The sequence below is a fragment of the Trachurus trachurus genome (assembly GCF_905171665.1).
Source record: "Trachurus trachurus genome assembly, chromosome: 12".
NCBI lineage: Eukaryota > Metazoa > Chordata > Actinopteri > Carangiformes > Carangidae > Trachurus > Trachurus trachurus.
Genome location: NC_139908.1, coordinates 3,166,277 through 3,179,611, shown reverse-complemented (window position 1 = coordinate 3,179,611; position 13,335 = coordinate 3,166,277). Strand labels below are relative to the sequence as shown.

Genomic DNA, 13,335 nt, shown 5'->3' with positions numbered 1-13,335 from the left:
GACACATCTGGGGCCTCATTTATCAAAGAGGGTGTAAAACTGCTACTAAAGTTTTGCGTACGGCGAAAAGACGAAAATGGCGTACACCCAAAATATTTACACCTTTTTCAGATCAATCAAACTGTGCGTACGCACAACTCTCCGCAATTTCCCTTTGATAAATCCAAAGAATGGTGCACACGTGAACACACCTCTTACTCCACCCCCAGAACGCCATATATGGTCAGCACGTACATATTAATTAGCCATGTGCGCTCTGTGGAGCGGCTACAAAGTGACAACAAAGTGACAACGGAGACAACGGGCGGGGGAAAGAAGCGGAACTACATACACGGCGATATCGGGCAATAAATCAGTCAGAAAAATTATCTTGCATTTTAGTAAGCTACAATAAAAACAAAAACCTCCCAAATCTCAACAAACGAGCAGAAAGAAGAATAATTTTATGTAATCTGCCCCTTTATCCCAGAAAATCTTTTTTTTTTTTTTTTTTTTTTTACACCTAGATGTTAAAACAATAAGCAGGATTTCCACGATAGTTACCATTACTTTGCACGCCTTTCCACTACACAGTTACAGCTCTACTGGACTTGGTTTAGGTCATTTTCCATTAACGTTACGTTGTCTCACTCTTTATTCTCTCGTCAGCTCCAAACTCACGTGCACCTCGTTAACTCAGGTGACAGAATAATAACAGTCTCAGTAGCTGTAGATCAGTGTGCGCTGCTGCCGATGTGTTTTCAAACTTGGCGGGTTTGATCCTTGTCGGACGTCACACTAGAGTGTGTAAAAGCAAAAAAGCAAAATCCTCAATCCGCTCTGTTTATCAATTAACATAGAGCCTAGTGTTATTATAGAGCGGGTTGGATTGCCAGCATCAACGGTCCACCACTACCACAATTACTTCAAAAAAATCCTACTGTGCTCTTCTAAATGTAGCCTACTCCGCTCCTCTCTCCCTCTCACACTGCAGTTCTCTGACTCAGCAACGGTGTCGCCAATTCCTCCTGTTCCTCAAAAAAGGCGTAAATCACGGTACGCCAGGGTCAAAATGGGTGTAAATGTCCGCACTTTTTCCCGTCAGGTTTTGGTTTGATAAATCCCAAATTTGGCGGAGAAAAGTGCGAACGCACAAAACGGGGGGAAAAGGGTGTAAAAAAAGGTGTATCCACAATGATAAATGAGGCCCCTGGTCGGTGGAGTAAATAAAGACGTTTAAATCCTCCCTAAAAACGCACATTTTCTCTCTGGCATTCAGTTGAATTGACACATTTTCTCTTTTACATGTATTTTGTTTTTACAATTTTAAGTATGTATTTTATGGTATTTTAATGATGGCCTGTTTTTATTTATCAGTGCAGCACTTTGGTTAAGTTGAGTTGAGTTTTTACACATGTTTTCTATGAATAACATGACAAGATGAAGCAAAATTGAGAGTTTTTATTGGCAATCATGAAAAACAGGAGAATGATCTGGGGTCTCATTTATAAAACTGTGCGTGGGATCTTTACTAAAAGTGTACGTGCGCCCAAAAGACAAGTTTTGCGTACGCCAGTAAATATTCAGACTTATAAAACCCTGCGTACGCACACTTCTAAGCAAACTTCCCTTTATAAATCAGAGAGTTCCTACAAGTGTGCGCAGCTGAATCCGCTTCACGTTCCGCCCTGTACACGCCCTGTTTTAACCGTAGATGGTCAATGCAAACCACCACATGAATGTGATCTGCATGTCAATGAGCCTGACGTGCTGTTGTTCTGTCGGTGTTGTGAATTAGCTGCAGGTGTGAAAGTGGCGACGTGACGTGTTGCTGCAGCTGTTAACGGCGTCAGCGGCACAGAGCGCACGCGGTGTTGTTTTGTTGCGCTGCCCTCTCTAATGCTGGACCCGGTTCGGCACATTTACAACAATGACAACAGTTCTAATCTGAAACGAGTTATTAACCATTCATCATGGTCTCCCTCTCCCTCCTTTCTCCTCCCGCGGTGCCGTGGTGCAGAACTACGCACGGGGCTCACCGCTGTATTCATACATTTACAGTAATTAGACTGATCGATAAAACTTTGAATAATTAGCGGAATCAGTTACATTCTGAGGAATGATCAAACATGACACTTCTCTTGATAACAAGAAAACAGAATGTAACAATTGTGGGAACGATTACTGGATTTTTTCCCCCAGGGTTTGAGATTTAATTGACTCAAGATCATATATGTTCACAGTATCACAGGAACATAGTTATTTACACCATGTATTTATCCCATGCAGCCGCGCCGTCCTCTCCTCCTCCTGCGCTCTGGGAGTGGACAATATGACGGAGAGACGGTGGTGATTAAATATAGCGAAGGAATTTTGATTTTGAATTTCAAGTTATATTCTAAGAAGATGTTTCTGAAACACCAGTCCGATGCAAAATAAGGGCGCTGTTGAATTAAATCACCGTGGCAACATGGATCTAACGCATACGGGTTGAAATTAAATGTGTGACGGCCGATAATAAAAACATAATCGTTCTTCTCAATCATCATTTCCTGAGTCTGACTTCAGTTCACCACCACACCGTCTGTGTCGCCAATTCCCCTTTTCCTCCAAACCATGCGTACGCATGGGTCAGAGTTTGCTTAGAGCTGCGCACATTCTCCCGTCAAGTTTGTTTTTTATAGATCACAACCTTGGCGTGAAAAGTCACGTACGCCACTTTCAGGCCCGTTTTGTGCGTACGCAACGGTTATAAATGAGACCCCTGGTCTTACCTTTCTGTGATGTCATCAAGCTGAGCCATAGGCCGGTCACTCTTCATGGGCAAACGGCTGGGGACAGGAGACTGTTGTCCACTTTTAAAATTAATGGGTAAAACCCTAGACCGGTCACTCTTCATAGACAAATGGCTGGGGACAGTAGACTGTTGTCCACTTTTAAAATTATAGGGTATAGCCATAGACCGGTCACTCTTCATGGACACACGGCTGGGTACAGGAGAGTCTGGGGACAAGGGAGTTCTCTTCTTCTTCTTCTTCCTTATCTTGCTGGTATTAAAGAAAATAACAAATAATGAGATATACTGGACCTGATAATGACCCAAATAAACATCAAATCACATGAGAAATCAAGTTGGTTTTCACTGACGTTGCCCAGTTTAACCAAGAATGTTAAGTAAGCTCAATAAAAACAAACAGCATGAAGATATGAGCTGTGAAGAGTCATGGACAGTTAGAGATCCTCATCTCACCTCTGAGCTTTGGTCTGGCTCTCATGTTCCCCCCTCAGAGTGGTTTTAGAGGGAGAGGCTCCCTCCTCTCTGTCCTCACACTGATTCATAGCAGAGCCCCCACCTTCACACAAACACAACAACAGGCTTCATCACAACAGGACTCACTTCACAGGACACATAATAATGGGTGTCTTAACATCCAGTAGATGAGATTGGAAAAGTGAACAACACAGGAAAATACAGAATTGTTACAGGAATGTGCAATTTTGACCTAATGGTAAATATTGATTACAGTAGAAGTGATGTCATTAGTCCATACTGATACATTCACTCTTAGTTCAGAGGAATCATTTGACAACGTTTTCAGTCTGGAGAGAGAAAGTTGTATGTTCACATGAAACATGTCAAAAATGTCCTTAAAGATTTCACTAATGATCTTCCCTAAATCAAACTACTGTTGATTCTTCCCCCAAGTAACAATAACACATACAGCACATCGTCTTTTGACCTTTAATATTTGCTCTTGAAAACGAGTCTGTGCTAGTATTGGTAATAACTGCTAGATGACTGTGTTTTAAGGACATGGAGTCCAAACATCATATGATCAATTTCAAGCAAAGCTGTCCAACCAGTTCTGTCACTCGTTGCATTTATTTCTGATGTCGTTGTCTCAGGTTACAATCAGGCCTCTGTTGCTTCTATCAAACACTAACACAAATGTGAATAGTTCCTAAATTATTGTCTTTTAACTCCAACAGACATTCATAACAATATTTGACTCAATCTGAAACACCCATTAAGCATCAAAAACTTTTTTAATGTCCAGTCAAACAGTGACACAACAACATGTGACCACATTTATCCTGTTCATCAGACATTTGAAGATTCTCACCTGCTGAACTCTCTTCAGGTCGACTTTCACACACTTTCCACCTTCATGTGTCGACGAAACATTTGGAGAGAAGAAGGTGCTCCGTTTTCTTTGTTAGTCCTGCTGTATGTGTGGATTTAATCTGATTAGAAGTCACATCCTCATAACTTCAGAGTCCACACCTAAAAAAAAACGTCAGAGTGACATCTACACCCGTCTAACCTGTTTAAGAAATCCAATCAGTGATGGAAATCAAAAGAGAGGTGTAGTTCTATGGTCTGTCCACTAGATGGTGGTAAGTCATATTCCATGGAGCAATAGATTCAGGTTCACTAACAGCTGACAGTCACATCTCTGACCAACAGCTGAGCCCTTTGTATCAACTTGCATTTTGTCCATAATATTACATTTCAAATTTTCTGCAAAAAATCATGTATTAGAGGTGTTAATGAGTCCAGGCCGATTATATAAAACGATAGTTCAACATTTAGTCAGATCCCCCTCTCACCATATAGTCATAGCAGTGGGTTCATCACCTTGCATGTTGTTTTGAGATGGGCGGGGCAGAGACGTGAGCTGCTCAGTGAACACAATGGAGGTGAACGGTAAAGGTCCCCTGTCCCTCATCAAACTCATCAAATACACAATCAAATAACTCCACAACACTCTGGTGGACAAGTTGTGACCTGCACATTCACCACGCTATGAGATAATCATGTAACATTACATTCTGGAAATCACTCCGCCCAGCAAAATGTAGTTCCAGACATCATTGAATTAAGTTATACGTTTGTTTGTTTTTTCTTTTCTTTGCATCACTAGAGCTGACTGACAAAGCAGCCAGGCTTCAGCATAATCACTGTATGTTTTACCTGATACAGTAAAAGAAACAACAGTCACGCAATTCAAAATTAGATTTAGCCTCATGTAATTTAAAGATAATGAACAGTTTCTCCATTAAGAAGCTCATATATAGAAAGTCTTTTGACAGGTTGTATATTGGTGTGGTTCAGCAACATTAATAAGAGGGTGGAGCTGCTGTTTGCAAACACAATCATTCGACCTGCTGTGCTCTGAACGCATCCATATGACTGTCTGCAATGGTGTTAATCCTGACACACACACACACACACACACACACACACACACACACACACACACACACACACGTGTGCGACCCGACCCGACCCAACACTGTTTTAACAAGAAGTCTGAACCAGAACCTGCTGCAGGTGTTTCACAGTTTTATTATTGCACAGGAATGTGTGTGTGTGGTGATGGACAGATGTTTTCACTTGATGATCTTCCTCCTGTTGTGGAGGAGAAAGAAACTACAGAACTGATTTAGCTGATGGAGATCGAGGGGTTAAAACACTGATGTATTGATATTTGATATAAAAAGAAAACGTTCAAGCAGAATTTCAAAATAAAAGTCACCATGTTTGAATTAGTTTGATTGTTGGGGTCAAAAACAAAAAAGGAACCAGATCATGGGGATTAATTAGAGTATTGATTAGAAACAGTGTCGTCAGTTTGCCGTTGTTTTTATTTTCTGTCCTGGTGAACCAGTTGTTTAATAAAGCTCTTTGTAAAACAGATTCTTCACCTCGTTTTATTCTGCATTCACCCAGGTGAAGTCCAGGTTTGTAGATCTGGACCTCGACTGGAGTAAAGTTGTGATGTGATCAGTGCTTTAAGTGGGAAAAAATAAGTGCCGGTACTCCCCTTTTCAGCTGTTGGCTGGTAAATTAGGCGGTGGGCGGTCGATACCAGCACATCATTAAGTGACAGGCTACTTTACATTCAAATATGATGTTGATTAAAAAAAGAAAAACGTTCAATTGAACTTTCCAGAAAGATTTTTAAAAAGTATTTTCTTGTTAAAATCCATCTGTGAATAATGTATGACGACAAATGAATTAGTATTTGTTATTTTAAGTTTACCCACTTCATAAAGTGTCTCTATCCTTCCCTAATTGCTGTCCTAAATTATTGCCAAATTAAAATTTTCACTAAAATCAAGAAGTTTTTGTGATTTGTGGCCAAATAAACAGCCTCCACAGACAGCTGTCATTGTTCTAACAAGCTGACAGCAACAGTTTCACAGTGTTTCTCAGTAAGAGCTTTCATTTTACTCTGCTCTTGTTAACGAGTAGTGTTAAGCATTTTGGGAAATATGACTCACATTTAAGCATGTTGAATACAGTAAGTGGAAGGCTACTTATTGGTAGGCTACCACTGGAAAGTCATGTAAATGGCTTTACACTGTAACTCACGAAGGTTTTAGTCGCTCCACATTCACATCTCGTCTGGACACATTGAGTTATACTATGACGAGGCAGCGGCGTGCGCTCCGTACGTGCATGTGAGAGAGTCATGGATGAGAGAGCGCACAGCGCGGCAGCCCCGCCCCTCAGTGAGAGACAGAGGAGCAGCGGAGAACAGAGCAGGGCAACAGAACCGTAGCGCTCAGGGTGAAAGAGGCATCACTATCACAAATCGGTCAGAGAGAATGAGAACAGGACAGAGTATGTCCAGACTCCCGGTACTCCCCGGTACGCCGTAAAAAGTCCCGGTACGCCGGGGGTTAAAATCTAGAAGTGCCGGTACTCCGTACCGGTGAGTACCGGCCCACTTAAAGCACTGGATGTGATATCATAGATTATAGATTATAGATCAGGCTTCCTGACATTATAAAACTTGATTGGCTGCAGCACTGAAGCATCGACCTGCTGAGACTGAACAAACTTTTAAGTCACTGAAGTTGTTTCTACTGTGATCTGAGATGTTGCTGCTGTTTCCTGAATTAAAGGTGTCTGAGATGATTGATCAGCAGAGAACAGTATATTTTAACTTTTGCCGTGTGCCGCGACGGTAACTCAACCGAACGTGACGTGTGAGTACGAGTGTGTTGACGTTGCCATAACAACATGGTGACGCGTCTTGCCGTCGTGCCGTCCTACAGTTTGTTTGTTTTTACCGTTCCATCCAGCGGCATTTGCCGTTTACCGTCTGCCGTTTACCGGACTCCATGTGAACGCAGCATTAGTGTGTTTGTTTGCAAACATGTATGTAGCACTGAGGAGAAAGTTTCATCAGGCCACTCTGCCATATTGCCCAGATTAGTAGAGGTTGCAGTGATGATTGACCTTCTGGAACTTTCTACTCTGTTGTCCCGATTTGTTAGGACAGAGTAGGGCCGGCCCTTCAACCATTTAGGAACCCCCAGACTAGAATAGATTTGATTGCTCAAAGTTACCGGGAGCTGTAGGCTTGTTTTCAGAACAAATCCTGCCAACCCCGGCTTTAACTTCATAACTTCGAAATATTCAGACATATTGTCAAACAAACACTTCACAGAGCAGTTGTGCACATTCATGCAACACGTGAACAGTGCATGATTTACAGACAAAGCCCTTGCTAAATTTTGATACGTACAGGGAGCTAACAAGGGTAGGCTATTTTAAATAGATTTGAGGGCTCTTTGACATATAGCAGCCTGGTTTGGCAACCAGATCAGTTCAGTTCAGAAACTTTATTTATTCAGCTTACAGCTCCCAGTTCAATAAAGATAAAAATAAAGCACAACACATTCAACAATCATTCGATGGACATACAACTCTAGTTGTCAGTAAATCAGTTCAACTCATGGTTTCCCAGCAGCAATGTCTTGTAAGTGTTCAAATATCCCAACCATTTTAACAGTAAAATGGCACTGACTGCACCATGTTACTTATAAAAATAGTTATTTACCTGAAATCACTTGCTCTTTTTTGTCCACTCATGGTTACATGTTGTAACCAACATGTTGTTCGTCTTGCTTTTTTTTTCTCACAATGTTTTATTTGCAAATATGAGGTTTAACAAACACATATAGCTTCATTGAACATTGAACAGACCAGGGTTTACTACAGTTCATTGCCGGTCCTTTTAAAAGTCCAATTAAATGCATCGTTTAAGTCTCTGCCCTCCCCGGTTTTCAGTCGACCCCGGGGATGTGCGACGTCCACCACAGTTGCCACCTCATGTTTATCCCTCTCCGACACAACCCCTCCCCCCAAATGTATCTGGCTTTGAGTTTAACATTCTTGGCAGGGTTCTCTCGGCATCCTCCACAACGATGCGCTGCGACCGGCTCCGGGTCAGCTTGGAAAGGCTGGTGGAGACTCACGGTTTGTGTTTGCGCCTTTCTTTTCTTTTTGCCACCAGCTTTCCTGTTCTGTGTACATTATTAAAATGTCCTCCTCCTTCGATTGCCAGGTAACCAGTCAATTTGTTCCAATACCTGTGTCGATTACGTTCTCACTACAAACAAACCGCTCCAGGGCTCGGATGGAAACAAGCCGAGACCACCTCTCCCAAGCGATCTTGGCTTGCTTGTTTTGTTCCGCATTGAGCGCGATTGCTGTGTTCACATCTGACCAAATGAACCGATCTATGACGTAAAACGCTCCCTGTTTCAGAACAAATGGTCAAGTGTGAAAGCGCCCTGAGTAACGTAAGTTGAGGAATCAAAAACCCCAAATTCATTTTTACGGGGCAGATACACTGAGGAACCAGGACTGATCAAGAACCCAGGATACAGAGGTTCAGTGAAGGTGGTGTTGAAGGTGTGGAGGTGGAATAGTCTGCCAAAGGAGACACAGTAGAAGGACAGAGTCCCAGCAGGACAGTCCACATACACTGCTACTCTGTTAGAGACACGGAGAGAGAAGATGGATGTTTCTGTGTTGTTGTGACAGACAGAGTAATAACGACCATCAGAGCAGCTCAGACTCCAGGACTGATCATTCCATCCAAACCAACAGTCTTCACTGAGTCCTTTCCTGCTGATTCCTCTGTAACTCACTGATATATCAACCACTCCTCTCCACTCAACCTCCCAGTAACAGCGAACAGTCAGACCAGTTGAACACAGCAGCTGAGACCAGAAATCAAATCTGTCTGGATGATCAGGATATGACTGATCCTCTGTCACCCATGTCACCTTCCTGTTGTTGTCAGACAGTTTGAGGTTTCTGTTCACTGTGTTCTTGTCCACTTCCAGTTCACAGGCGTCTGATGGAGAGAACAAGACACAACACAGCTGCAGTTTATCATCTGTTCATTTATCAACAACTTCACTGGCCATTCATGAAAAAGAATAATTCAAGCATCAACAATGTTGTGCTTTTCTTCTGGTGTGGACCTGAGGATGAGGCTGATGAAGATCCACACCAATAAACACATGGAGTGAATAAAGTGTCACTAATGAAACTGGATCATCATCTTCCACTGCAGCACAAAGAAGCTCTGAACCATCTGCTTTCTAAAACTGTCATCCCCTCCATCAAAGAGCTCACACTCAGCACAGACTTTACACCTCTGATATCAAGGGCTCTAGTTTTGAAGACCAGGCGCACTTTGCAAGTTTTGCACCCCGGCTCAGGCACTCCTCCTGTCCCTCCTACAGCGCAAGTGGGAAAGAGTCATTTTCTGAGATGAGAGATGCTGAGTAGGCTATATACTCACTATCTGATGCCGAGGCTATTTGTGGGTGACTGAGATGATAGTTTTTTCAGTTTTTTTTCCTTCATTTTTCGTTAGTTTGCATCACAGATTCAGCTGTGTTAATTCAGTCAAGCTGAGTATACGTTACGCGTGCCAACCGCCTTTGATCTGACTTCAGATGTGACAGGACAATCTATATAAATTCACGTGTTGGTTCCATTAGTTGCATTAAATAGTGTTTGTTGTGATTATTTATTGCATTTATGTGCCTGGAACTGTAGAAACTGCCAAACTACCAGTGCTTCTGATGATATTAGATTCAGCTGAGAGCCGCCTATATCCGTATAATGTGAGTCTACAGTGCAGCAGAATGCAGCCTCTAAATAACTCGTTCATTTCACCAATATTTTGTCATGATACGCTAGTGCTATTCCCCTCTGAGTCCGGGGTTTAAGGGTGTACAGCCAGTGCACTATTCGGATTCGGGCTTTTAAAACAAACTTCGGACTCGGATTCGGGAAGAAACCGGAAGTGGGCGCACTGACTTCAGCCAAGCTAGTGCTACGCCGAGCTAGCCGGCTAACTTCCGTTTTAGCTCTCGGCTAACTAGAACGGGAATAAAATAATTTAATCGTGCGGCTCTTCAAGACTTTTCAAACGTAATCGGACTGAATGGATCAAATTCTGGTAGAGATAAGAGTCGTTTCGTGGGGGTTGTGACAGCCGGCAATAATACCTAGCTGCAGCTAGACCCTTCTCGCAGCCGGCAGTGCTGCCTGCTCGTGTTTGGCTCTACTCGTGTATGCTTCTATGGCGGGCGCACCAGCATTAAGGTGCGTTACCACTAGGGATGCACCGAATATTCGGTAACCGAATATATTCGGCCGAATATTGCAAAAAAAAGCAACATTCGGCCTTCGGTGGAATGAGCGCAAAGCAAAGCCGAATATTTAAAAAAAAAAAAAGTCTGATAAATACGCGATTGCGGACGATCGAAACGGCAGCTTAAACCCCAGCTTTATTAGCAGCTTAAACCCCAGCTTGATTAGTAAGTGACTCCTACTGCTGGAAAAACAACAGCAACAAGAGCAGTGGGGGAAAAGCTGCACAGCGACCGCGCGCACCATTGCACGTCGCTCCAAGAGCCGGTGCGTCCTGTCTGCAGCGGAGACACGGCCACTGAGAGGACGGAGGGGACCGTTCCTGTAGCAACGCGCCTTTTAATGAATCATTTAAAAACCAAACACCCTGAACAGCATGCTGAGTAGGCTACGAAAGGGAGAGACGGCTGCAGCAGTTAAAACGAAAGCTCCTCGTCCCAGCATGTCGCCCACTCCGTCCGTGGCCTACGTCTTTTAAAACAGTGTTTCCCAACCTTGGGGTCGGGACCCCACCTGGGGTCGCCTGAAATTCAAATGAGGTCGCCTTAAATGTCTAGTAGCCTAATTGATGAATTAAAAAAAATCTGACCAAGAAAGGTTAGGAACCACTGTTTTAAAAGACACTTGGGGTTTTTTGGAATGTACTTGACGATATAGGCCTAAGGCCTTGTTGTGCTTTTTTGATGAGCAACAGCAACTGGAATATTCAAAAACTGTCAGAATAGTCAATAAACATTTACTTTCTTTGAAAATTAAGTTTAAAAAAATATTTTATTTAAAAATGTATAACCACTTCCGGTATTCGGTATTATTCGGTTATTCGGCCAAGCGTTTTGATTTTATTCTGTATTCGGCTTCGGCCAAAAAATGCCATTCGGTGCACCCCTAGTTACCACCACCTACTGTGTTGGAGTGTGAGCCAGAATCACCTGGTTATGTGCTGTTGCTGATCCAAACGTTTCTTTTTCTTTAGAAAAAGCTCCCAAATAATGAGGAGAAATTTCAGACAGAAAAACTATTCGGGATCAAAGCATTATTTGTGTACTTCCAAATAACGTATTCGGGTTCGGGTACACCCCTGCCAGGTTTAGCTGTTATCAACATCCGGGGTCTGTAGGTTGACGCATGCTGTCATTTAGCGGGTTTCTCTTAGTAGATCACCTGTTTTTCGTGCGCTAACCGAACACGCAAAAGGAGCATGCAATTTAGCGGCCCTTATCTGGGATCTTAGTAGATCAGGCCCATAGACCTCTGCATTTGTACAATTTCATTTACAAATCCATCCTTGAACTGCTTCCAAAATATTTATCCTCCTGTATGTCATGCAGACAGTGCAGTCGTAGTCATTTTAAGGGCCCTGGTTGAAAGCATGATTAGAAACGTGTTCCTGTTTTTAGTAACATTAAATCTAATTGTTGTATTATGGGTTAGGGAAATTCTGGAGAAATTATACTTTGTACATCTGTAAAATGTAAAAAATGTAGTGTAACATTTACATTCAAAAACTTCAAACACACTCACATTTTCTCAGACCAGGTGTTAGCGTGTGAGGTCCACAATGGTCCAACCTGGAGGAGCAAACAAAGTCAGGATGAATTTCATCCATCTTCACTGATCCACCATTCACACCAAACGCAATGGACACGATGAACGCCACAAGTTTCCATTCAAAGTTAATGTAAATGACGCGATGACACGCAATGCCGCATCGGGCAACGCGTTACGGGCGATAGGAGCGACACGATGAAGCGTCCATCGCGACATCGCGTGACGCTGTGCCATGACATCCAATCAGCGTTGATATCCAACCACGTCACCAACACAACTACCATAGTTACAACACTGAGCCATGGTTGATGAGAGAAAGCGGGAGGGTGGGTGGCGCAATTGAGGTGATGAAGCGATGATCAAAAATGTGACAAATGGGTCAAGCGACACGATACTCGTGTTACGGGTGATGACATCACTCCATCGTGTTTTGTGTGAACGCACGGTGAAACATGAAGCAGAGTGCCTCAGTTAGTCAGAGAGACAGAGACACAGAGTGAGAGCTGCTGTTGTCTGTCCATCTGCCCATACCATAGAGTGTTCAGTCTCCAGTCTGGATCCTCCAGTCCAGCAGACAGCAGCTTCACTACTGAGTCTCCTGGATGATTGTAGCTCAGGTCCAGCTCTCTGAGATGGGAGGGGTTGGAGCTCAGAGCTGAGGCCAGAGAAGAACAGCCTTTCTCTGTAACCTGACAGTATGACAGACTGAACACACACACGCACGCAAGCACACACATGAACATACACATAACTCGAAATTAAGTTGTAAACAAACACACACAATTCTGCAAACCTTCCCACTTTATTATTCAGCTCATTCAATGCAAGATCATAAAAAAATATATGAAGTCTTGCTAAATTCACCCTACCTGAGAGTCTCCAGTCCACAGTGCGGACTCTTCAGTCCAACAGACAACAGCTTCACTCCTGAGTCCTTCAGGTCGTTGTTACTCAGATCCAGGTGTCTCAGACTAGAGGACTGGGAGCTGAGGACTGAGGACAGAGCTCCACAGCTTCTCTCCGACAGGTTACAGTCACTCAGTCTGAAAGGAGAACAGCCAGACAAAACGTACCAGTAAAAGAACATGTACTTGTTTGACTGAACAAAAGACAAAACGTTAATCCAGATGGATATGTGTTCACTTACAGAGCTTTGTTGGAGGCTTTGACCACTGGCAGCAGCCTCAGAAGAGCCTCCCCTGAAGCGGAGTATTTCTTCAGGTCAAACACGTCCAGATCTTCTTCTGATGACAGTAAGATGAAGACCAGAGCCGACCATTGAGCAGGAGACAGTTCATCTGTGGAGAGACGTCCTGATCTCAGGGACTGTTGGA

The 13,335-nt window shown here is 43.1% G+C and overlaps 2 protein-coding genes across 3 annotated transcripts in view; one reads left to right on the top strand and one right to left on the bottom strand.

Annotated features, from left to right (window-relative positions):
• Positions 1-13,335, top strand: part of marchf5l (membrane-associated ring finger (C3HC4) 5, like) — an 87,322-nt gene that overhangs the window by 57,155 nt on the left and 16,832 nt on the right. The window contains exon 8 of one of the 2 annotated variants that reach the window (XR_014595804.1): positions 5,315-5,336. The exons of the other annotated variant lie outside the window; for it this stretch is intronic. The gene's annotated coding sequence lies outside the window, so the exon portion shown is untranslated. Of the gene's footprint in view, positions 1-5,314; positions 5,337-13,335 lie in introns of those variants that run through there. 2 annotated transcript variants of the gene reach the window in all.
• Positions 8,542-12,209, bottom strand: LOC310995019 (stonustoxin subunit alpha-like; the record flags this gene model as incomplete). Its single annotated transcript, XM_083983949.1, has 3 exons — positions 8,542-9,140; positions 11,975-12,021; positions 12,178-12,209. 3 exons carry the CDS (start codon positions 12,207-12,209, stop codon positions 8,542-8,544), a joined length of 678 nt encoding a protein of 225 aa, XP_083840075.1.